Genomic DNA, 26,204 nt, shown 5'->3' on the forward strand with positions numbered 1-26,204 from the left:
TGCACCCTATCATGCACACACACATACTTAGGTACACAAAGACACATGCGCCCACACAGTTACTCACACATGCATGCACATGTGTGCACACATACACGCTTTTGACAAATACTTTTGTGTAATACATATGACTCACTTTTTCATCCTTTAATGTAGTGCCCTGTAATGACAAGCCACTCTCTCTCCCCTTCCAGTTTGGGGAAATTGGTGCCCACAATAATAGAGAAACTTGTACGCCCCTTGTGGGCACTTAGAGCTATTTCTCTCTCTTGGGCTGCAAACTTAAATACAAAGACCTGCAGGATAATCTGGCTAAAATTCAGAATCCAATAATGGCAATAGATACCATAAGGGCACATGGGGTGCTAATTGAAAGAAAATCCATTACTGTAATTTCATCCCTTGATTGTATCTCTGTTCTATTTTTGGACTGCGTAAGAATCCTTCAAGAAAGTCTCCTGGGTCTTAGTGTTCCACAAAGAGATTTTTATATTTCTCACATCAGGAGGGCCGGTTCCCAGAACTACTCTCTGTATGAATATCCCCTCCATATGAGAGTCAGGATTTTTAACCATGGGGTGAATGCCAATCAACATGTAAGCCATTCCTGTCCACACTCTGTTATAAGAATACAAGGACGCCTGAGACAGTCAATGATATGCTCAAAGGAGTACTTCATGTTCATTAGGAAGAACTTGCCTTTCTGTATTGTCATCTATTCAGTGCTTTGAAAATCAGGAATGTAGACAAATATCATCATAGTAAACTTCTGAAGCCACAATATAAAACCCTCAATGCAAAGTCTGTTTCCAAAAGGAGAGAGTACACCTCTCCTTTTGCAGAGGTGACAGAGAGTACAGAAAGTACACCGTGAATGGAAATTACAGATGCAATGGCGTCCATGAGTGTGTACCTCTATACATTTGGTTTCCCAGCAACTCCCAAGGGAGTGCTGCCCTAATCTCGCATAGCCTTAAAGGAGAGATGGGTGTTATTTCCAAATTATCCCTTCCTTCTGCCTACACAAATTACAGAAAAATCCATTACCTCTGAAATCAGAAGTTTCAGGGGGAAAGAAAGGAGAATTAATATGTCATCTGGAAGTTTTAGCAAAATTATCCTAAATGTGCTGCCCGTGGCATTAGCCTCCACTGGTGTGCTCTTCGCAGAACACGGTGCGAGGTGTGTCCAAGCACCGTGGGTGACAGAATGTCCTCGTTCAGCCCACAGTTAGGACCATTTCTGCTTCCTGCTACAAGCCACAGAATCCTAGCTCGAGAGTGACAGGAGCCAAACTCCCTCCCTCCATGGCAGGAGAGAATTCGGTAATGAATATAAATTAGATCATGTCAAGTCAACAACCTGGGAATGAGTGAGCTATTTCATAATTAACCCATGAGTTATGAGGACCAGTGAAGGACTCAATGGTGCTCGGGGGTCTGGAAGCGACGGAGCCTGACCAACTCCCAGAGGGAAGCTTATGTAGTCCCCAAGTGTCTCGGCGTCAGCTCTCACTAGCTGTTAGTGTGTTCTGGGAAAGTGCCTGGCTGGTGGGCATGCCCCTTGCTTCTTCGCATATAGATACTATTATTTACAAAGGTAACTCTATATAGTTCCAGTGGTATTTGAACCACTTTATATTTCTTGATGTCAAGACATGCTTTGTCACGAAGTGATTTATCTGAAGAGCATGCTGAAAAACAAACCAAGGCTTTTAAGAAATGAGACTCTGTTGGAAACCACCTTTTGCACGTGTAGGTAACTTCCTGCATAGCAGGATAATTTCCTACTACACATGGACATCAGACACCTCGGGCGTGGGTCCAGTCATACTTAGGCCGGAATCCTCAGCACGCAGCCACACGAAACGCGTGTGTCCACAGCATGAAGGGAGCCGGGCACGCACCCTAGAAATGGTCCTCACTTTTGTTCAGGTTGTTGTCGTCAGTGTAAAGCAAGCATCTGGACGGGACGCCCAGTAAGTTCTGAAGCCAGTGTATGTTTTTCCTGTCCTTCTTCCTAAACAGAGCTGTTGGAACCACACTGCACAGGCAGGCCACAGCAGATGGGTCCTGGACGAAAGCTGGGTGACCAGAAGAAAAGGACTTATTTCCTTGTTCATCAAAGGAACTGAGAGTCAGTCTTGCTTCCTCGCCCTAGAAAGCGAGTGTCTTTCTTACTCAAATCTTCACCACTCCGTCCCTACCACCTTGCTGTCTCCACTGACCTGGGCTGCCAACCCAGCCCACATCTATTGACTTCAGACCATGAGATTTCTAAAAGTTTGTTAAGAATTCTACCTTTCCGTCTCAGACTTCGGTACTAATCTGAGTTGACCCTAGGTCGTTAAACTCTTCTCTTCCTGAAGAACTATAAGCAGACATCTCCACAACTAGTCATACTGGCTTATTTATCCCGCCGACATCCCTCATGTAAGCAGGATCCTGAACCGTGTTTCTGACTCTACTGGTTGTCTGTCGCTCCATCCTCATCTTCATTGGGAAGCAGAAGTCCCTAAAGCACCGCTTGAAGTTTTCATCAAGAAAGGCATAGAGGATGGGGTTCAGGCTGCTGTTGGTGTAGCCCAAGGCAATGCAGAAGTAATAGCTGGAGAGGGCGGCTGTGCTGTGAGAGGCGCTCCCCAGAGCCTCTACAAGGATGAAGATATGAATGGGCGTCCAGCAGATAATGAAGACGGCCACCACCACCAACACCAGCCTGGTGATCCGACGGAGGGTGCGATCTTTCTCTCGGGAGCCAGAAAGGAGTCGGACGCTCTTTAGGCGCAGGATCATCAGGGTGTAGCAGACAATGATAATGAGGACAGGGATCACAAAGGCAAAGACGAAGACACAGAGTTTCATGAAGAGGTCCCACCAGGAGTAGTCATCGTCCGGGAACTGCAAGGAGCACTCGATGACATCCACGTCTGGACAAGGGGAACACAACAAACGTAAGCATCAGAAGAAAATCTTTTTTTATGACCATGGTTGCAAAGTATTCTAAAGGCTACTTTCAGGGGCTCCTGGGTGGCTCAATCGGCCAGGCTTCTGACTTCGGCTCAGGTCATGATCTCCCATATCGTGAGGTCGAGCCCCACATCAGTCAGGCTCTGTGCTGACAGCTCAGAGCCTAGAGCCTGCTTTCGATTCTGTCTCCCTCTCTCTCTGCCCCTCCCCCACTCATGCTCTCGCTCGCTCTCCTTCAAAAATAAATAAACAGTAAAAAAAAAAATTTAAAGCAAGTTTCAATACATTTGGGTACAAAGGTACAATGATGGTGAGATGATCTTACCAGAGGCAGATCACCAAATTATGAATGAATGTCGTATATATAATCTATCCTATCTTTGTGCTTAGAACAATGAAGTCATTTATTAGTAACTTCACAATACTATGGAATAAATAAGACAAGCTAGCAACATGAATTATGTAGTTGTGGAATTCAGTTTGACATGGATGACTTTCAGAAGAGCTAAATTGGTAATTTATAGCATAAGCCCTTATTTACATTTCCATTTATTAACAATTCTCCCAGGCCCAGGGCTCTGGCAAAGAAAGCTAGTATCTATTTGTAATAAACGACTAAATATTTAAAAGCTAGCCATTCAATTTAGCAAAAGTCAACTTGTCTGAAAACATCAAGTGATTTATAAGAAATCATTATGTGTGTCAGTAAAAATTTATACAAAATGTGACCAAATATGAACCAGGAATTGTGACTTAATGGAATCAATTGTTGAAAGGCATTGTTGAAATAGGAGTTAACTTTTGGAGGAGGAAGAGAAGGAAGAAGAAAAGAGAAAAAAACAGAAAAAGGTAGGAGAGAAAATGCAGGAAAAAGACCATCGTCATTAGCACCATCATCAAGGAAATTGACAAGGGAGACACATTTTTCATATTTACTAACACAGACTATGTAACAGATAAAACAAATATTTTATATCATCACTTGGAAAACTGCCATTTGCTCCACTTCTCTTTGCTGGATAATATTCTCTTTGGAATGATCTTCATATTGGAAAGAGCAGAGACGAGAAAGAACAGAGACCCAGGATATACACTGTTATGATACTTTCACTGGGGGGCTGTTCACCCCCCCAGGGGCTCCCTGTCTCCCCAAGCATCAAGTCATATTGGTCCCCTTCCCTCTGAGCAGTCACTGAGCACAGAGGAGGCAAAAAACTTTGTCTTGATCCTTCCTTACTGATAAAGTTATCATCAGCGATAATAGGAGTGTAATTTTTTAAAATATTTTTTGTTTGTTCTATTTATGTTTAAGAGAGAGAGAGACAAAGCACAAGTGGGGGAGGGGCAGACAGAGAGGGAAACACAGAATCCTAAGCAGGCTCCAGGCTCTGAGGTGTCAGCACAGAGCCCAATGCAGGGCTCAAAAACCACGAGCTGTGAGATCATGACCTGAGCTGAAGTCAGACACTTAACCAACTGAGCTACCCAGGCGCCCCAAGAGTGTAATTTTTATAATGATAATATTCTCTTCTGACATTGGGATATCCACTTCAAAAACAGCATGAGAACATTTTTAAAGAAGTGAAACAGTTTTATTTATGTTTTCCAAAATATTTTAATGTGACCTTCATCAAACATCCCTCAGTAAAACCAAAATGTATCATCTTAGAATTTCAATTAGACATACTTTAAAATACGAAGAATATAATAATCATTTTGGCCAATTGATAAAGATGACTTTCTTAGAAATATACCTTTTATCAACTAGATACCAGATCAAATCTTTCACTGGTAAATGCAAACTTCCAGAATAACTTGTAATTTCTGATTCTCTAAAAAAAGTCATTGTTCAAGCTACTGTTACTATGAAGACTATTAGGAAAAAAACAAGCATCTCTTTTAATTTTTGCTTTTAGTGTTTATGTGAGTACTAACTGTTAAAATCATTTTTTTAAAATCATCACTATTAGCATTGAAGAAAAGTATTTGTTAAACAACTTTTGACAGGTGACACATTGTAAAAATCTGAATTTAAAAAGGATACTCATCTGGGTTTGATTTGTCTATTGAATCTAGCTTCCTTGAAAGTAGGGCACGTGTCTAGTTTTCTGTTTTCTTTTTTCCACGCTTAGCTTTTGTGTATCCCAACACTGTCTCTTTCTTGAAGTTGCCCTAAGATTAAATATCACATCAAAGACATTTATATAAGAAGCCATAGCCCTCTCCCTTGCAACCTATATTCTCTCTACATATTATACTCGCCTTATTTTTTTTAAGTTTATTTATTTTGAGAGAGAGAGAAAGAGAGAGGGCTGATGGAGCAGAGAGAGAGAGGGAGAGAGTGAATTATAAGAAGGCTCCACACCATAAGAGCAGAGCCTGACGTAGGGCTCAAACTCACAAACCATGAGATCATGATCTGAGCAGAAATTGAGAGTCAGACACTTAACCGACTGAGCCACCCAGGCACCCTTACACTCGCCCTAATTTTAATCATCATATAATCACAGAAGTCAGACAGAAGGCCTCATATAATAATATGTTACTTTTCCTGACATTTTTCTTTCCATCCAGAATGTACACTACATTAGGGTAGATACCCAGCCTGCTCTATCCAATATGTAATAATCCCTGGCACATAGGTGGCAAGAACACAAGATGCTTAAGGAGTACAAACTGTTAAATAAGAACATAAGGTGCTTGGGGCGCCTGGGTGGCTCAGTCGGTTAAGCGTCCGACTTTCACTTAGGTCATGATCTCGCGGTTCGTGGGTTCGAGCCCCGCTTCGGGCTCTGTGCTGACTGCCAGCTCAGAGCCTGGAGCCTGTTTCGGATTCTGTGTCTCCCTCTCTCTCTGACCCTCCCCTGCTCACACTGTCTCTCTCTCTCCTAGAAATAAATAAAACAGTTAAAAAATAAAAAAAAAACATAAGGTGTTTAAGCAGTAAAAGTTGTTAAATAAGTGAATAAATGAATATCACAGGGAAACCCTTGAAAATAGGGACTGATTAGAGTAGTAATTATGGAAGAGCAGTCTGCTAAGATAAGTAAGGCAGCATTAGAGCTGCTTTTTAATTTGGGCACATATTCTAACTGTGACTATTGGCTTCCTCTTGAACAAATTATCTTGCATGTAGTAGGAGCTCAACAAATATTTGCTGAATGGGTTGGGGAGCCTGTGTGGCTCAGTTGATTCAGTGTCTGACTTTGGCTCCGGTCACAGTCTCACAGTTTGTGAGTTTGAGCCCCGTGTTGGGCTCAGTGCTGACAGCTCAGAGCCTGGAGCCTACTTCAGATTCTGTCTTCTTCTCTCTCTGCCCCTCCCCCACTTGTGCTCTGTCTCTCTCAAAAATAAATAAATGTAAAAAAAATAATATTTGCTGAATGGGTGAAATAATCAACTACAGCTCCATTTACAAAACTTTGGGGAAACATCCAGTGATAGAGTTAGAAACATCCTCTGGAAATGTCAGCGAAGCTAAGTTTATACCAACAAAGAAAAGAGAATACAGAGAAAATCATCAAGGAACTTCGAGTCCAAGTGCACCATTTTTACTACATGTTCTCTTTCAGCGAAAATAATGCATCTTTAAGCCTTAATGATGCATGTAGGCTGAAAGTGAAGGATAGAAAAGAATACTCTATGCAAACAGAAACCAGAAGAGAGCAGAAGTAGCTATATTTACATCAGACAAAACTGACTTCAACTTAGAAACTGTCTTTAAGAGGTGAAGGAAGACACTATATAATGATAAAAGGGCCAAGTCATGCAGCAGATGCAGCAATTGTAAGTATATATGCACCCAACATTGGGGGACCTGAATACACATGGCAAATATTAACAGAACTGAAGGTATTAACAGAACTGAAGGGAGACATAGATCACAATACAGTAATAATAGGGACTTCTCTATCCCACTTTCAACAATAGATAGATCATCCAGATATAAAATCAATAAGGAAACAGCTGACTTGAACAACAATATAAATAAAATGGACTCAGCGGACGTATACAAAACAGCAACAGAATACACACTGTTCTCAAGAGCACGTGAAATATTCCCCAGTATAGATCATACATGATGCCACAAAGCAAGTCTTCATGAATTTAAGGAGACTGAAATCATATCAAGTGTCTTTTCTGACCACGTGAAAACTGGAAAATTCACAAATACATAGAAATTAAATAACACTCTCCTGAACAGCCAATGGACAAAGAAAAAGTCCAAGTAAAACAAAAAAATGCTTGAGATGAATGACAACAGAAATACAAGACACCAAAACTAGAGGACACAGCACAAGCCGGTCTTAGAGGGAAGCGTATGATGATAAGCACCTACATTGAGAAAAAAGAAAGATCTCAAATAAACAACCTCACTTTACATATTAAGGAACTAGAAAAAGAACAAACAAAGCCCAAAGTTAGTAGAAGGAAGGAAATAATGAAGAGCAGAAATAAATGAAACAGACACCAGAAAAACAACAGAAAAGACAAAATCTTTTTGAAAGCATAAGCAAAATCAAACCCTTAGGCTAAGAACAAAACAGAAGACTAAATGAAAGAAAAGACACTATAACTGATAACACAGAAATACAAAGGATTGTAAGAGACTACTATAAATGATTACATGTCAATAAATTGGATACTCGAGAAGAAATAGATAAATTTCTAGAAACACACAACCTACCAGGCTGAATCATAAAGAAACAGAAAATGTAATGGATGAATAACAAATAGATTGACACTACATCAAAACACTTCCTAACAAAGAAAGGCCAAGTGCCAGATAGTTTCACTAGTGAGTTCTACCAAGCATTTAACAAGGATACCAATCCAAGCACTCCCGGGTGGCTGAGTTGGTTAGGCGTCCGACTTCAGCTCAGGTCAAGATCTCACGGTTCAGGAGTTTGAGCCCCGTGTCGGGCTCTGTGCTGACAGCTCAGGGCCTGGAGCCTGCTTCCAATTCTATGTCTCCTCTCTCTGCCCTTCTCCCACTCTCACTCTGTCTCTCTCTCTCAAAACTAAATAAACATTAAATTTTTTTAAAAAAGGATACCAATCTATTTCAAACTCTTTCAAAGGCTGAAGAGGAAGGTACATTTCCCAAACTCATTTTACAAGGCCAGCATTAACCTGATACCAAAGCCAAAGACACCACAATATTTCTGATGAACAGAGATGCAAACATCCTATAAAACACTAGCAAACCAAATTCAACAGCACACGAAAAAAAAATCATATACCAATATCAGGATTTAGCCCTGCAATGAAAGCAGGATTTATCCCTGCAATGATCCCCCAAATCGGACAATGTGGCACACCACATCAATAGAATGATAGATAAAAATCATATGATCATCTCAATAGACGCAGAAAAATATCTGACAAAAATTCAACATCGATTCATGATTAAAACTCTCAACGTACAAAGTATAGAAGGAATGTACCTCAACATACTAAAGACCCCGTAGGGCAAGCCCACAACTACTATCAAATTCAATGGTGAAGGATTGAAGCCTTTTCCTCTGAAATCAGGAACAAGGCAAAGATGCTCACTCTCACCACTTTTATTCAACAGAGTATTGAAAGTCTAACCAGAGCATTTAGGCAAGAAGAGAAATAAAAGACATCCAAATCAGAAAGAAAGAAGTGAAATTGTTTGGGGATGACACAATCTTATGTAGAGAAAACCCTGAAGACTTGCCTAAAACACCGTTAGAATAAACGAATTCAGTAAAGTTGCATAATTCAAAAATCAACATACAAAACCAGTTGCATTTCTATACACTAACAATAAGCTCTCTGAAAAATAAATAAAACAATCCGATGTATGTTACCATCAAAAAAGAATTAAGTACTTAGAAATAAATTTGTAAATAAGCCTAAAAGATCCGTATAGTGATAACTGTAAAACACTGATGAAAGAAATTTAAGACACAGTTAAATGGAAAGATGTCCTATGTTCGTGAATTGGAAGAACTAATATTGTTAAAATGTCTATATTACACAAAACAATCTACGAATTCAGTGCAACCTCCATAAAAACCCCATGGCATTTTTCACAGCATTAGAACAAAATAATCCTCAAATGCATATGGAACTATAAAGGACCCTGACCAGTCAAAGCAGTTGCGAGCAAGAATAAAGCTGGAAGTATGATGCTGCCTGATTGGCTCTAGTAATCAAAATAGTCTGGTGCTCTCTCTCTCTCTCTCTCTCTCTCTCTCTCTCTCTCTCACACACACACACACACACACACACACACACACACATTTCAGTGGACTGGATTAGAGAGCCCAGAAATAAACCCACACCTATACGGTCAAGTACTCTTCCAATAAGGGCACCAAAAATAGAAAATGGGGAAATAGTGCTGGGAAAATGAAGTATCCACATGCAAAAGAATGAACTTGGGCCCTTATCATATACCATACACCAAAATCAACTCAAAATGGGTTAAAGATTTAAATGTAGGGACACCTGGGTGGCTCAGTTGGTTAAGCGGCCGACTTCCACTCAGGTCATGATCTCACAGTTTGTGGGTTTGAGCCCCGCGTTGGGCTCTGTGCTGACAGCTAGCTCAGAGCCTGGAGACTGCTTCAGATTCTGTGTCCCCCTCTCTCTGACCCTCCCCTGCTCTCTCTCTCTCTCTCTCTCAGAAATAAATAAAACATTTTTTAAAAAGATTTAAATGTAAATAAAACTACCAGAAGATAACATAGGAGAAAAAAAGCTTCTTGACACTGGTCTTGGCAATGACTTTTTTTTTTGGGGGGGTGGGGGGGCATATAGTACCAAAGCACAAACAACAGAACCAAAAATAAACGAGCAAGATAACATCAAACTAATCCAAACTAGAAAAAAGGAAGAAAAAAAAAAGCCTCTTCTGCACAGTGAAGGACACAATCAACAAACTGAAAAGACAGCCTACAGAGTGGAAGAACATACTTGCAAATCATGTATCTAATAAAGGGTTAATATCTGAAATATATAGGAAATCATACAACTCAACAATGGAAAAGCAAATAATCTGATTTAAAAATGGGCAAAGAACCTGAATAGATATTTCCCCGAAAAAGACGTACAAACTGCCCACAGGTATATAAAAAGGTGCTCAACGCCACTAATCAACAGGGAAATGCAAATCAAAACCAGAGAGACATCACCTCATACCTGTTATGGTGGCTATTATTCAAAAAAAAAGAAGAAAAGAAAAGAAATTAAAAAAAAAAAGATGTGTCAGCAAAAATGTGCAGAAAAGGGATCTTGTGCAGAAAAGGCAAATTGGTGCAGCTACTCTGGAAAACAGTATGGAGGCTCCTCAAAAAATTAAAAATAGAACTATCATATGATCCAGTAATTGCACTTCTTGGTATATATCCAAAAGAAATGAAATCAGTATCTCAGAGAGGTATCTGCACTCCCACATTCACTGCAGCATTATTTACACTAGCCAAGAAATGGAAAAAAACCTAAATGTCCACCGATGGATGAATGGATAAAGAAAATGTGGGGTATGATGCATAGCAATATACACATGTAATGGAATATTATTCAGTCTTTAAAAAAAAAGAAATCTTGGGGCTCCTGGGTGGCTCAGTCAATTGGGGGTCTGACTTTGGCTCAGGTCATGGTCTTTCAGTTCATGAGTTCGAGCCCCACATCGGGCTCTGTGCTGACAGCTCAGAGCCTGGAGCCTGCTTCAGATTCTGTGTCTCCCTTTCTGTCTACCCCTCTCCGACTCATGCTGTGTCTCTCAAAAATTAACATTTAAATAAATAAATAAATAAATAAATAAATAAAATAATAAAAGAAACAAATCTTGCCAATTGTGGCAACAGACAGACCTGGTAAACATCATGCTAAATGTAATAAGCCAGACAAAGAAAGACAGATACTATATGATCTGCTTATATATGGGATCTAAAATAATCAAACTCATAGAAGCAGAGACAAGAATTGTGGTTTCCAAGAGCTTGGGGCACAAGAAACGGGAGACAGGGGTCAAGGGGTACAAAGTTTCAGTTATACACGTAAATAAGTTCTGGAAATCTACTATGTAGCACAGTTTCTGTAACTGACAAGGCTGAACTACATACTTGACTTAGATCTTAGGTTACATTTTCTTATCACGCAAGAAACATAATAAACAAGGCAGGAAGAAACTTCAAGAGGTGATAAATGTCTGTGGTCTTGAAGGAATGATGCTTTCACAGGTATATGTTTATCTCCAGACACAGTGAGTTGTTTACATTAAATATGTACAGCTCTTTGCATATCAACCATAATAAAGTGGTTTTTCTACACACTAGTCTTTTTCTTTTTCTTTTATATTAATATTAGAGGGCCATTGCTTTCTTTTTGGGCACGTGTTCCAATGTCTCAAGGCTGTTATAAGTATAGAGTTAGTTCTAATACCTAAACTAAAATTTTCCTTGTGTGTATTCTTTTTGTTAAGAATTCTTTTGTATTTGCAGTTTGTGTTTTGTATTTTTGTTTGTAGCCATAACAAGTTAGTCATTAGTAATAGTAATAGGTAGACTATGAATTCCCCAAATAGATGGTACACACGTTTATACTATATAAACATGTTATATTTAACATCTTATGCCTATAAAGTGAAAATTTTGCTGTACACAAGAGCCTTTGATATTGAAGGAATATCCTGTAGATGTTGGTAAACCTAAGCAGGAAGGCAGGACCTGTTAAAATCATTAGGTCAGATAAAGATGCTGGCTAACATTTAATAAGCGCTTCCTAGACACTGGCACTGCTTTCCGGCTTTCCATGCACTGACTCATTAGACCTGGAAAACCCTCTAAGACAGAGACACTATTATCTGCCCCTATTTTGCAGATGAGGACATTGAGGCACAAAAGTCTGAGTAATGTCTCCTAAGTGATACTGTCCATAAAGGGGAAATCAGGATCCAATTCCAGGCAGCTTGCTTTCAGAATCTGTGCTCTTAACCAAAAAGAAACCAGGAAGAAACCCAGAACATTAGCCGAGATATTTTGTCCAGATGGAAGTGTTCTAATGCAATTCATGCCTGATTTCCTTCGGTGAGCATGCTCCACAAACACCACACTATCAACTACCAACACATTCAGCTCTACTTCAGGGCACAGAGATTGTGGAAAATGCTCCTCTTGGTTATCCAAGAGTCTGGACGTGGGGTGTCATCCAGTGCTCCAAAATGAGTCCACAGACAATCTTTCATCACATGAAAATCTGCTTTAGAAAATGAAAGAAACATGGAAAGAACGGAGCCCTCCTGCAGGACTACTTTAATTTTCTCCCATTTTCTCCTCTATTCGCTGCACAGATTAATCTTCTCCTGACACTGGTTGATCCTTTCTTCCACTGCATCTGCACGCATTCATCTACAGCAACTCCTTCCTGGAAAACCTACACCTATCTTCATTTTCTCTTTCAAAAACCAAATTGAGATCCATTCGCTTCTGCGATGTCATTTTCTGACAGTAATTAGAGGACTGCAGTGGTAAAGTCTGCAAGGGTGTCGTGAAATATCAAAATCAGTTATGTTCCATGGGGAAAATCACCATCTTCTGTGATTATTTAGGCCATTCTTCTAGTCCTCCTGGTGTCTTTGAATCCTCTTGAATCTGGTTATTAAGTATCAACACCCCAGGCTCACAAAAGTCTCTTGCAACTTTATTTTCATTTGTTGTATGCAGAAAGAAAACAAACAAACAAACAAACAAAACCCTGGTATGTAATTAATCATATTTTAAAACGCTTCTCTGATGAAGTTTAACATGTCTTAAAGTTTACCCGAGTATTATAGTTTAACACATGGAAATCCATTTTATTGTTTAAGAGGGAAAAGATTGTATTTCAGAAATGTGGACTATGCCAGGGGCACTTGGGTGGTTCAGTCAGCTGAGTGTCTGACTTTGGCTCAGGTCATGATCTCATGGTTCATGAGTTCGAGTCCTGCATCAGGCTCTGTGCTGACAACTAAGAGCCTGGAAACTGCTTTGGATTCTGTGTCCCTCTCTCTCTGCCCCTTCCCCACTCACGCTCTTTCTCTCTCTGTCTCTCAAAAAATAAACATTAAAAAGGTTTTTTAAATGTGGACAATGCCACGTAAGCTATGATTTTAGTACCTGCCCTTTCTATGAGCTGGCAAGTCCTCTACTACACATACTCAATTATCTGTACTCCCATGAGCCTCCTAATAAACTAGAGAATTTAGAGAACTACTATAGCAATAAATAGCATTTATAAAGTCCAAAGTGATGGTTCTGCTCCCTTCTTCCCAAGGAATTTCTAAGCAAAACTGCCCCAACAGTAATTCTCACCCAGGCTACAGGTCACAGTCGTCTGGGGGTGTCTAAAACATCTTGACACTCAGACAGTACCTCAGGCCAATTAAACCAGACCTTCCAGGGTGCGGACCCAGGCATCAGTTCAACTGACCCTTGAACAACACAGGTTTGTTTGGTTTTGAACTACACGGGTGCACTGATACGCAGATTTTTTTAAATATAAATATAGTACAGTACTATCATTGTATTTTCTCTATGTTAATGTTTTTCTTAATAACATTTTCTTTTCTCCAGCTTACTTTATTGTAAGAATGCAGCATATAAACATATAACATGCAAAACATGTGAGTTGACTATGTTATCAGTAAGGCTTCTGGGTCAATAATAGACTATTGGTAGTAGTTAAGTTTTGGGGAGTCAAAAGTCATACATGGATTTTTGATTCTGTGGGGTTGGTGCCCCCCCCAACATTGTTCAAGGATCAACTGTATTTTCTAAAGTGTCTAGGTGATTCCAACATGTAGCCCAGGGTGAGATCTTAGAAATACTGGGAAAACATCAAGTGTCCTGTTTGCAGGGGGGACTCATGTGTATTGTCATTTATCTGTGAACCTGATTTTGAATGGCCAATAGCCAGATGAAGCTATTATAATAGTGACATGGAGATTAACGCCTAAAGAAAAAGAGTAAAGAGCCAGCACAGGTCTCTAATGATTTAGGGTCCTCTTTCAGGGAGAAAGAAGAGTGCGTAGGTGTACCTGAGAATCGCCAGGATGCAAGGTATTCTAAAACTCCACATGCCTGTGGCTCCCTGCTTCCTCCCCACTCTTCCAGATTCTGATAAGCACTTCCAGAACCGCCGATAGGTGTATCTGGGTAATGTCTTTATCCTATCCTATGTTTAGATATGGAAAGCACAGAATTATTGTGTTTTTCATTTTCCATGGACTCAGGCATAATATTTCCACTGGCTTTGGTTTTCCCTCTAGATGTGTGTCCTACTCACTTGCACAGTAAAAGTTTATATCATTAGAAGTCTGGTTTTTAAAACAGAGGTGACAAGGATGGCTCTTACCTTCTCTGACTTTGGTCCCTCCGAGGACTATCGCAGATATGCCAACAGATGACGATAAGAGCCAAATACAGATGTTGATGATCTTCGCCTTCATGGGTGTGCGAAAGTCTAAAGCCTTGACGGGGTGGCACACAGCAATGTATCGGTCCACGCTCATCATGGTCAAGGTGAATATGCTGGTAAACATGTTATAGTAGTCAATGGAAATGACTATCTTGCACAGCACGTCCCCAAATGGCCAGGAATTCATCAGATAGACGGTGCTCTGGAAGGGCATGGTTGTAGTAACTAAGGCATCTGCCAGCGCCAGGTTAAATATATAAATGTTGGTTGCTGTCTTCATTTTTGTGTATCTAAAAGACAAGAAATAAGGTCATTTCTCTTCACCTTCATGTCAAATCCATGAGGCAAATACAAGGACATTTCTCTTCATCTTCATGTCAAATCCATGAGGCAAATGTGTTTGTGACAACCTCTGATTTCTTGAATTTGTTTTGCATTTTTTAATTCTTTACATATTTATTGGGTGTCTAATATGTAAAAGGACTGTTCTAGGCATTAGGAGTAGTAGAAAAAATGGACAAAAATCTCTGACTTTACTTAGCTTTTATTCTCGTGCTGTGTTCAAAATATATCTAAATTTCAAAAGGCAAAGGATAGCATATATAAATAGATGAATATACATGTAGATCTTTTGGACAGACTTGTGTATAATATAGGTCTTTGTTTTGTGACTAGCAATTCATTTTAGCCCTATCTGGGGTTGCTTGTCCTTAAATATTTCTTACATAATTTATTTTTTCCCCTTCACTGCATAAAACAGAGATAAGGCTTACTCAACTTTTCCTTAGGGCTATTTTGAGAAATCCATCATTGTGATAATGTCTCTTGAACACTGAAAATGGTCTTTTTAAAATTTAATTCAATTTCATTTTATTGTATTTAAATTTTAATTAGTTAACATACAATACAATATTGGTCTCAGGAGTCGAACTCAGTGATTCATCACTTACAGACGACACCCAGTGCTCATCTCAAGTGCCCTTCCCCCACCCATCAAGCCTATCACCCATTCACCTCCCTCTGTCACCCCATAGTTTGCTCTCTATCACTAAGAGTTTCTTGCGGTTTGTTTCCTTCTCTTCTCTTCCCCCCCCTTCCCATATATGGTTTGTCTTTTATTTTTTTATTTATTTTTATTTATTTTTAATTTATTTCTGGGAGAGAGAAAGAGAGAGACCGCGTGAGCATGGGAGAGTCAGAGAGAGAGGGAGACACAGACTCTGAAATAGGCTCCAGGCTCTGAGCTGGCAGTCAGCACAGAGCCTGACGCGGGGCTCAAACCGACGAACCATGAGATCGTGACCTAAGCGAAAGTCGGACACTTAACCGACTAAGGCACCCAGGAGCCCCTGGTTTGTCTTTTAAATTCCACATATAAGTGAAACCATATGGTATTTGTCTTTTCTCTGATTGAGTTATTTCACTTAGCATAATACCCTTTAGCTCCAACCACATCACTGCAAATGGCAAGATTTCATTCTTTTTGATGGCTGAGTAATAGTCTATTGTATACTATATACCACATCTTCTTTATCCATCCATCAGTCAATGGACATTTGGGCTCTCTCCATGGTCTGCCTCTTGTTGATAGCGCTGTTATAAACATCGGGGTACATGTACTCCTTCAAATATGTATTTTTGTATCCTTTGGGTAAATACCTAATTACACAATTACTGGATCACAGGGTAGTTCTATTTTTACTTCCTTGAGGAGCCTCCATACTGTTCTCCCCAGTGGCACAACCGGTTTGCATTCCCACCAACAGTGCGAGAGGGTTCCCCTTTCTTCGGTTTTCACTTTTAAAACACATTCACGATTTCGGGATGAGCATGGAATGTTACAGGTAAGTGATGAATCACTAAATTCTATTCCAGAAATCGTTAACCAACTTGGATTTTAATTAAAAATAAATTAAATAAATAAATAAAATACATTCCATTTCAGTTGCTAAAACACAGCTCAGTTTGTTGATTTTGTCTGCCAGTGTGCCACTAGGTTTTCATCTTAAATGCATGATGCAAATAAAGCAGACTGAGTTCTTCTTTATAGATCATAGCACAAAATGTAATCTAGCACAGTAGGTGAGAAATAACTCGGTTTTTCTTTATTCTCATCTTGAGAGATTTTTAAAGCACATAAATTTATTTCCTCTTCTAACTGAAAGGATAGTAATTTTCAGAACAGGTCAGAAAAGTTGCCTTTAAGCCCAAATTATTCTCCCCATTATAATATGAAGTTTAGAACAATTCCATGTTCAACTAAAATGGAGTTAAAAGGATTGTTTTACTTAGAGAACGCTCCCTCAGGGATCTGTAGGGCATGAAATGTTCCAAATGGTATCAGCAGGTTTTCAGAGGCCAAATGCTAAGGAATGTAGGGCAAATCCATGTTAATTACTTTCTACACACCTCAGATTTGCAGACCGTATCATAAGTAATTCAGCCATGCCCTGTGTACTTTCTTAATGTCATGGCGTTGGCTTTCATTAAAGGTCATTTCTAAGGAGATGTGTTATGGAGAAGTACTGCCTTGGCTATAAAATCAAAGTCAATGGTTATTATTGACCGGTGCCAGGGCGTCTCTCAATACATAAATTTCCACATGAGAAATATTTTTTAACACATTGTGACAGCACAGCCGTGGCCCTCCTGGGAGGCAGAGTGGTCTTCTCTGAAGTCGGATCATTCTGAGACTGGACTCAGTGTACAACTTTCCCGAGTTTGGTTTCCTGTTACATAAAGATCATAAAACCAAATGACCATAAAGGCAGTAGAGGACCTGACTCGAAATGTGTGATCACACTTCATTCTCAGGGTCCCAATTGCCCTCCCCCCCAAACTTCCCCTCTTCTCTCCTCTTCTTTTGAGGACATGGTTGGTCTGTGCTTGGATGGAGGCACGTAAAGACTCGCACGCAGTCAGTATCTGTTGGTTTCCATGTTGATGCTCTGCCATCTAAGCAGTGCTTTGATCTGGAGCATGAGGAGTTTACTTTAAAACATGTCATATTTTACCTTTACAGTTTTCACCCAAATATTACTAAGTGGCCTGTAAGTTCTAGAAAGTGATTACACGTATATGACCAATGCTCAGGGCTTAGGCTTTCTAAAGGCCCAGATAACTAGGGAAGTCCACTTACTGAGACAGAACAAATGTTTCCAATGAGCAACACTGAAATGTTATCTGTTCAAATATTGTCTTCTTTAAGTTATGGTTTTATGTTTGAAAAGTGCATCTTACAGGCAGACTTCCTATATTCTTCCCATTTCTCCCCGACAAATCCCTGACATTAACAAAGAATTTAGGAGCACCTGGGTGGCTCAGTTGGTTAGGTGTCCAACTTTGGCTCAGGTCACGATCTCGCGGCTCATGAGTTTGAGCCCTACATCGGGCTCTGTGCTGACAGCTCAGAGCCTGGAGCCTATTTTAGATTCTGTCTCCCTCTCTCTCTGCCTCTCTCCCACTTGCTCTCTCTCTCTCTCTCAAAATTAAATAAACATTGGGGCGCCTGGGTGGTTCAGTCGGTTAAGCGTCCGACTTCGGCTCAGGTCAGATCTCACGGTTGTGGGTTCGAGCCCTGTGTCGGGCTCTGTGCTGACAGCTAGCTCAGAGCCTGGAGGCTGTTTCAGATTCTACCCCTCCCCCACTTATGCTCTGTCTCTCTCTGTCTCAAAAATAAATAAACTATAAACATTTAAAAAATAAATAAATAAACATAAAAAAATTTTTTAATACAAAGATTTTAGCAGACAGTGCCTTTAACTTCTCTCAGATTTAGCAAACTTGATATTCTCTTTTTACTTTATGAAGTTAGACGGACATTCCCTGCTTTACAGAGTTGGGTCAATCTGGGTTCTAGTCCTTATTTTTCCCTCCAACTATTTGATTTTGGATATATCACTAAAAATTGGGCTTCAGATTCTCAACTGTAAAATGGGAAATACAAGGCTTATCTTATACAGCTTCTGAGATAATTAATGAAATGCCCCTGATCCAGAGAATATGGCTAGTTTATTTCATGGTCTTCAACTCCTCTCCCTCTTTTCCATGTGGAAGCCATCAGTTACCGCATGGAGAGATGAACCTAGTTTTTAGTTAGAGCCATGCTTCAGCTTGAATATAAAAGTTAATAGTAAAAATGATGCCTAGGACCTTACATGCTAGAAGACCGTGAATGGGATGAAATAGGAGTTAGGATAGAATATAACACGTCTTTATTAATAACAGCCAAATTATGGAAAGGGACCAAATGCCCATTGACTGATGAGTGGATAAAGAAGTGGAATATACAGTGGAATATTATTCAGCCATCAAAAAGAATGAAATTTTGCCATTTGCAACAACATGGATGGAGCTAGAATACAATATGCTGAAGTGAGGTAAGTCAGAGAAAGACAAATCCCATATGATGTCACTCATATGTGGAATTTAATAAACAAAACAAATGAATATAGGCGGAGGAAAAAAATGAGAGGGAGGCAAACCATAGGAGACTCTTAACCACAAAGAACAAACTGAGGGTTGCCAGAGGGGAGGTGGGTGGGGGCTGGGCTAAATGGGTGAAGGGGGTTAAAGAGTGTACTTGTGATGAGCACCGAGTGATGTATGTAAGTGAGGAGTCACTAAATTCTGCTCCTGAAATTAATATTATACTATATGTTAACTACCTAGAAGAAAAAACTGAAGCAAAAAACTATAATATACATCTTTAAGTAATCATAAAATGATGAGTGATTTGCTCTTAAGCTTTTCAAAAGTACTTCCAACAAGTAAATGTGTGAAACTGCTTAAGTTTTGAACTTCTAAAGAATTCAAACCTGGTCATCAGATCTCAGAATAAGAGAGACGAGCACCTATAACAGAAATAGCTACCAATCACACAAACGTTTAACTACACTAATTATAGCAAAAGTCCTGGCTCCCAGAGAAACAAGCTTTTCCAAAACCATCATGTGGGAGTGCCCACTGTCACCATCCTCCGGGCCAGAGACACCTGCCATGGAGAGCCCTGATCTGCTGGCATCCTGGTATCACCGCCTCACTCTTGTTTTCAGGTGGTTCGTGTTAACGATGGCAGTCTTAATAACCATTTCTTTCAAACACTCCCATGCCAGACTCTGCTGTACACCCCACATATTTCTTCCACTCAGTCCTCACCATAGCTCTACGTGAGAGCCATCACTATCCCTATTCTACAGATGACGCCACTGAGAATCACTGGAGTTCTGTGCATTTCTCAAAGTCATATGGTTGTAAAAGGCATTGCAAGGGGCACCTGGGTGGCTCAGTCAGTTGAGTGTGGGACTTTTTTTTCTTTTAATGTTTATTTATTTTTGAGACAGAGAGAGACATAGCATGAGCGGGTGGGGACAGAGAGAGAGGAAGACAGAATTGGAAGCAGGCTCTAGGCTCTGAGCTGTGAGCACAGAGCCCGATGCCCACAAACTGGGAGATCATGACCTGAGCTGAAGACAGATGCTTAACTAACTGAGCCACCCAGGCACCCCGAGCGTGGGATTCTTGATCTCAGCTCTGGTCATGATGTCACAATTCATGAGATGGAGCCTTGCGTGGGCTCTGAGCTGACAGTGCAGAGCCTACTTGGGATTCTCTCTCTCCCTCTCCTCTCTGCCCCTCCTCTGCTCACACATGCATGTGGGCACACTTTCTGTCTCTCTCAAAATAGAGAAATAAAAAAAAAAAAAAAAGGCATTACAAGATTCGAACCTGGGTGCAGATACCAGTCTCTACATTCTTAAATCTCCCCAGCACTCGAGTAATTTACAAAGCTCAGTATTTTGACCTCCATGTATTTTATCTGATTCTCACAACTACCCCTCAAGTTTATCCAGGAGATTTATGTCTTCTCCCTAATAAGAGCAAAGCAAGTTAGACTCAGGGGAGTAAAGTGATGTTCCTGGTGTTGGCCAAGACAGGAGCTCAGTGGGACGATCTGAAAGGAGCAGCAGGGAAGGGTCCCTCTCTCCAGGTTCTGGAAGACACATACTTCTAAGCCTACTGCACTGAAAGGGAGAACTGACAAGTGTAATCCTGAGTAATGAATCAACTATGAGTTCAGTGACTATTTGCTGACGGTCTTTTAGGCACCTCATTGGACTGGGTCCTGTGAAGGCGTGATAAGACCCTCACAGTCAAAGACAGTCTGGTTGAGGACTTGGGGATTGTTTGTATGTAATCAAATGGAGATAGTAGTTAGTCCTTTCAGTCAGATGTTGGCAGAGGTGGGGGGGGATAGTAAGCTTTCTTACTACGAGAAGATAAGAAATTTTTTTCCATTTCCTCAACACTGCTTTACAAAAATTGGCAAGTATTTCAAGTAAAATGGCACCATCTGGGTGGGAAGTTCTAGCTTGTATGGAGAAGCTGGAGGTGGGCTGGCAGCAAGTGGCTGCCCTTTTTAGCTTACACACCACAGAAGCATATGGCACTAAGAGAGCAAAGTCTGGGGGCTGTCCTCGCTATGCTTGTCAATGTTTCAAACCTGGAAATGATGATAAGATATGTGGGTCAGGCCATGAGGAAGGTCATCACCTGGCGACACGGAGAAGGGTGTCTCCAGGAGTAAGAAATGTTCCCCATCACACATTAACTCGAGACCTTCCTACAGTAGTTCTCTGCAGAGACCTGAGGGGGTGGGGTCTACAGAGACCTGAGGGGGGCGAAGGTCTACAGAGAACTGCGGGGGTGATGTCTACAGAGAACGGGGTGGGGGGTCTGCAGAGAACTGAGGGGGTGGGGGTGCCCTTAGTTTGGCAGCCATACGTGAACAGGCCGATGTGCAGAGCTGTCAGGAACCAAGGTCACCAGGCAGGGTTTCTGGGAGAATATGGCACTGGCAGTTAGAAAAATGAGGCATCAGCAGGAAGAACATTGACCTTGGGACACAGCAGTCCCACAGATGGCTCCTTGGCCTTCCCATGTGCCTCCTGTGCTCTGACAATATGCAGGGAGAAAGGCCCATTCTTGGATCATCAGTCCCTGACTGTCGGGGTACACTGGCCAAGTGCTTTTTTATTTTAATTTAAATGATGATGGGGTGCCTGGGTGGCTCAGTTAGGTCAGTGCTGACTTCAGCTCAGGTCATGATCTCATGGTTTGTGAGTTCCAGCCCCCTCATTGGGCTCTGTGCTGACAGCATGGAGTCTGGAGCCTGAAGCCTGCTTTGGATTCTGTGTCTCCCTCTCTCTCTGCCCCTCCCAGGCTCATGCTCTTTCTCTCTCAAGAATGAATAAACATTAAAAAAAATTTTTTTTCTTTAATTTAAATGATGCTTCCTCAATCAGGAGCTCCATTTTAGCTTTATGACAGCATGATATATCCGTCATGTTGATGGGTAATTATCATACATCTTTAAATACAAATGTGTTTTTCATTTTGTTGATTCGAGGTATTTTTAGCTCCTACCTGCAAAATATGGTCCCCCATGCAGACAATACACACAGCCTCTCTTCTCTCTTGTTAGAGTCAAGCTTCCACCCCATCTTTTTCACTTCATTACGTCTACACGTTTGTAAGTGGCTGCTCCATAGACAGCAACATACTGGGCATGGAGCGTGACCAAAAAACTCAACATAGAGACCACACCCCCGGGAGCTTTTCAACCAATGGAGTCAAAAACCACCACATGAACTAGAGGGACAGACAGAAGGATCAGTGTGTGGTGAAGAGATCAGGGCACATTTTAAAGAAGAGAAAACCTAGACAGGATCTTGCGCTTTGAGAAGGAGCTGGATGGAGACGTTTTAGTGACTACAGTCCTGGGAGCCTGACTGGGGACGTGAATATGAGTAGGCAACGCTGGGTTAAGTGTTCGCCGAGAACTTACTCTGGGTCAGACTCTGTTTTAGGACCTTTATCTGGCAAAGTTGTCATGATGTTTAAGGACAATTAATGAGACGTTCCTCAAAGTACTTAGCACAGGACGTGGTACTTGACAGTTGCTCACTGAGTGCCATCCTCACTGTCATCCTTGCTGCCGGTGTTATTGTCACTGTCATTATCATTAGTTACCCGCGGCAGTCCTGATGACCTGCATTACAATCCCGTAAGATACCACTGCCCCCACTTCTTTGGAAGAGTGAGCATCTTAGAGCTGATTCTCAGGGATTCTTGGACTCCATACCTAATACGTAAAGGAAGTCAAGGCTGGCCCTCCCAAAGTTTTCTCAGAAGGCAGAAATTTTATCAGAGAAATAATGTGATCCTATGACCTCTGCTTCTCCCAGCAGCTCAAGATTGAAAACCATTCTGATAAGTGTGGTGAAGTATGCATCATGAGGGTAAAAAAAAAAAAACAAAAAAAAAAACAAAAAAAAAAAAACATTTGACAGGAGGAAATGGGGCATAATTCAGGGAATCCTAATATAGAACATTAGCATGCTGCCCCTCAATGGACAAAGGCTGTCATGGACATTGTAGTGCTGGAGTTTTTCCACAAGTAATACCCATTGTTTGGGTGAGGAAACAGTAAAGAGGATGTAAATGGCTTGCCCCAGACCACAAATAAGTGAAACAGTGGGAAGCAAAATTTGAGCCTTCTGAGAAGCCATGAAACTACAGTTCCAACAGAACGAAACAAACACCCTAGTGGTCATTTTTCTGAATAGACAGACCCCTTTAATACAGCAAATACCTAACTAAGGGCCAACGGAATGTACTTGAAGAATCACTATTTGGTCTGGTGAACCAAATGCCCCTGACCCACAAGCTGGCCACCATCTTACAACATCGGGCTGTATGCACTGAGGTCCAAACACCCCCAACACACTAGGCTCAGTAGAAAGACATTTCTGCAGTACCTTATCCAACAGTGGAATACTAACATAATGAGAGATGTGTTTTTGACACTCTTTTCTCCTACACTGCCAACAAGCATGATGTATTCATTTTCCTGAGCATGTTTTCCAGATATAGAGCATTCCAGATTTTGTGTTTTAAATGATCAGAAATAATGGCTTTACTGATGTGGATTTTCGGAAGAGTTTATTTGAAAACATAATGAGTTTGCTCCATGAACCCTCCAGATAACGTTCAGTTCATCTCGATGAAATTGATTTGCTACACTATATCTTTTGGGGTTATTTACTATTGAAATTATGGTTCTTTACTGAGGGGCAATCGCTTCTTAATTTTTAAGGGAAGGAGGGGAAGTTCAGTCACTGTTTTGCCACTGATCTGACTCTGCAATTGAATATATTCACCATATTCACATACTCACTATGTGAATTCACTAAGTGAATGCATAGATACACATGAATTCGCATAGATGGTCACATGCCCCTTCAGTTCCCCAGAATTACTGTCCCGTATGTAAAGAGCAAAAGCTATAGAAAGAAAAGAGGCACAGGCTGTGTCTCTGAGTCCCACGACTGTTACAACCTCAGTGACCACACGGGCACTGAAATACAGCTGGCATGGTGGACGTGCTTCATGTTGAGGGGGAGGCACGCCGTCCATGCAGGGAGGTGGGAGAACTCAGAGTAGTGATTTCACTACGACAGCTGGTGCCCTGGACCTGCTCCTCCTCTGTTGGCACGGCTCTGACTCCCAGAGTGAATGCTCTAGTGTATTCAGCTGTGCACACAGGACAAGTGTGTATCATGCCCAACAACACCCGGTAGAAAACTACACATCTCCCATGATCGATGTGTTGTCTCCCAGTGTACGACTATCTGGATACTTAGAAGTATACAGGTATCTTAAACGAGTTTTTCCAATTCTATACAGAAAACCGACATAGCTAGAGTTAGCCACAGGATGCTGGCAGAAAGGATGCAAGACTACCCTCCCACTCTGTCCTCTCCCAGAAGGAAACGGCCCCTGCATGGGGTGGGGAGCAATGAGGAGAGGCAGAGAGAGTTTGGTCATCTTGTGAAGTTAAATGAGTTAATACTCAGAAAACCATTCCCATTGTTAAAGGAAATGCTCAGAACTGTAGCCAATGTTAACCTGAAAGCTCCCCTCCCCACTTTTGAATCCGTTCCTTTGGGATCTCTGAATTCATCACATATTCATCACATGCCTTCTGTTTTTCTCGTCTTTCATCTAAAGTCTGACCTGCTGGACCAGGGAAGGGGTATTTAAATACACACACACACACACACACACACACACACACACACACACAGAAGCCTTTGACAATATTATCCCTACTCCTAAAATCCGTTCTCTCACATACGTCTTCCTTATCTCAGACATAAGCCAGCACCCCCTCCAAAGAAAGACAGACACAGAAATTGGCTGATTTTCTGTGGGGGAATAAATAAATCTTTTGTGAATACAGGGTTGAGACTCCAGACATGAAATGTTAGGTTTCTGCACTGAGGACAGAGCCCCCTGGGGCAGCAACAGTTGAGTGCATCGGGAAGTCAATCTGGAGTGAAGAAGGTGCCAGCTTCAAGTTCCCACGAAGATACTGCTGCCCAGGAGATATGGATGAGTGATTAATGTTGAGGAGCAAACATCTCCCAGCCGGAAAGAAGTCCCTCCTCAAACCAACTATGAGACAGGCACCAGGAAAAATTGTGAGATCTCATAAAGTCAAAAAACAAGAATTGATTCTGAAGACTACATAGGAGCTCTATACCGATGGCCAACTTGGTTTTCTTTCTTTCTCTCTCTGTCTCTCTCTTTTTTTTTTTTTTGGAGAGGGGAGGGGCAGCTGGTTAGTCTGATCTCTGCCACCATCCACAAGGATTTGGGTTTCAGCCACAATCACGTTCCACAGGGAAGAAAATAATTCCATTTGGCTAATCCATCTCACCAACTGCAGTGAAGCCAATTATCTCCTTTAGGAGCTTGTCAAATAAGAATTACTTTGAGACATGCAAGATAGGCACTTCTGGAAATAATGCCTGGACTGATCTTTACCAGGCTTACTTTAAAGGAAACATTTAATGTTGATTCCAAGAGAGGGCTCCGGATAAATCAGAACATACTTTTCAATCAGAGCCTGAGGTAAGGCTGATGTCAGATAGGGGGCAGCACAAGGTTAGTTATACCCGTATGTCTCTTCCTTTTCTTCAATGCTTCTACAGGTGCGGTCTGGCAATATTATCCAAGGTAGGCTACGGTGACATCTGAGAGAATATGGAATATGTGCATTCATCACTGCGGTGATGGATGGAAAAGAGGCAGGCACGACAGCAGACACTCTGATCGGGTCACCTCACTTCTTTGCATACTTCCCCACTTTTGTGAAAGTCACACAGCTTTCTGGGACTGATACAAGTTAAACCATGGGGACCAAATGAACTCAGGGGTGACCTGAGTCAATATATGCCATGTAACCTAAGATGGGCTCAGCCCAGGGGGACTCCTCCTGTCAGTGGCCTGGGGAAGAAACACTCTGCCCCTCAGTCTATGAGCAAGAAAACTCATTTTTTTCTTTGCAAAAAGAACCACCTCTGTACCTGGCAAGCTTGGCTAGGTTGGCTGCCTTTGGAGGAGAAATTTAATTCAGGAAATAGAACCATTTCCAGAGTATTTTTGTGGTTCTGTTTTGTTTTGTTTGTTTATTTTGTTTTGTTTTGTTTTTCCCAAGCCCTTACAAAGTTGTCCCTTTTATGATATTTCAACACTGCCCAGGATGAACTGTAGGGAAGCAAAAGTCTTCTACTCTCAGGGGAAAGGTATCAGAGGACTGACCCCCTACCCGTCTTTATTATGGTAGCAGCAAAGCAATGAAAACTAATGAGAAAAGAAAAAGGCTCAACTTAAGACCAAGGAACAAGCAATTTTGATCCCTTTATGTTTTGCCCTAACAATTTTCCCCTTGTTTATCCT

General features: G+C 41.2%; 1 protein-coding gene and 1 pseudogene across 1 annotated transcript in view; one reads left to right on the forward strand and one right to left on the reverse strand.

Moving 5' to 3' along the window:
- Window positions 1-2,091, forward strand: part of LOC120246636 — a 187,398-nt pseudogene extending 185,307 nt beyond the window's left edge.
- Window positions 2,092-2,396: 305 nt separating this feature from the next.
- OPRK1 (opioid receptor kappa 1) overlaps window positions 2,397-26,204 on the reverse strand; it is a 29,561-nt gene continuing 5,753 nt past the window's right edge. Inside the window, exons 2-3 of the mRNA XM_039254261.1 lie at window positions 14,337-14,689; window positions 2,397-2,929 (exon numbers count right to left, since the gene is read on the reverse strand). Of these exons, the coding sequence (XP_039110192.1) occupies window positions 2,397-2,929; window positions 14,337-14,689 (886 nt within the window). The remainder of the gene's footprint in view (window positions 2,930-14,336; window positions 14,690-26,204) is intronic.

Source organism: Hyaena hyaena, unplaced genomic scaffold (genome assembly GCF_003009895.1).
Source record: "Hyaena hyaena isolate Hyena2069 unplaced genomic scaffold, ASM300989v1 scaffold_475, whole genome shotgun sequence".
NCBI classification, from domain to species: Eukaryota; Metazoa; Chordata; class Mammalia; order Carnivora; family Hyaenidae; genus Hyaena; species Hyaena hyaena.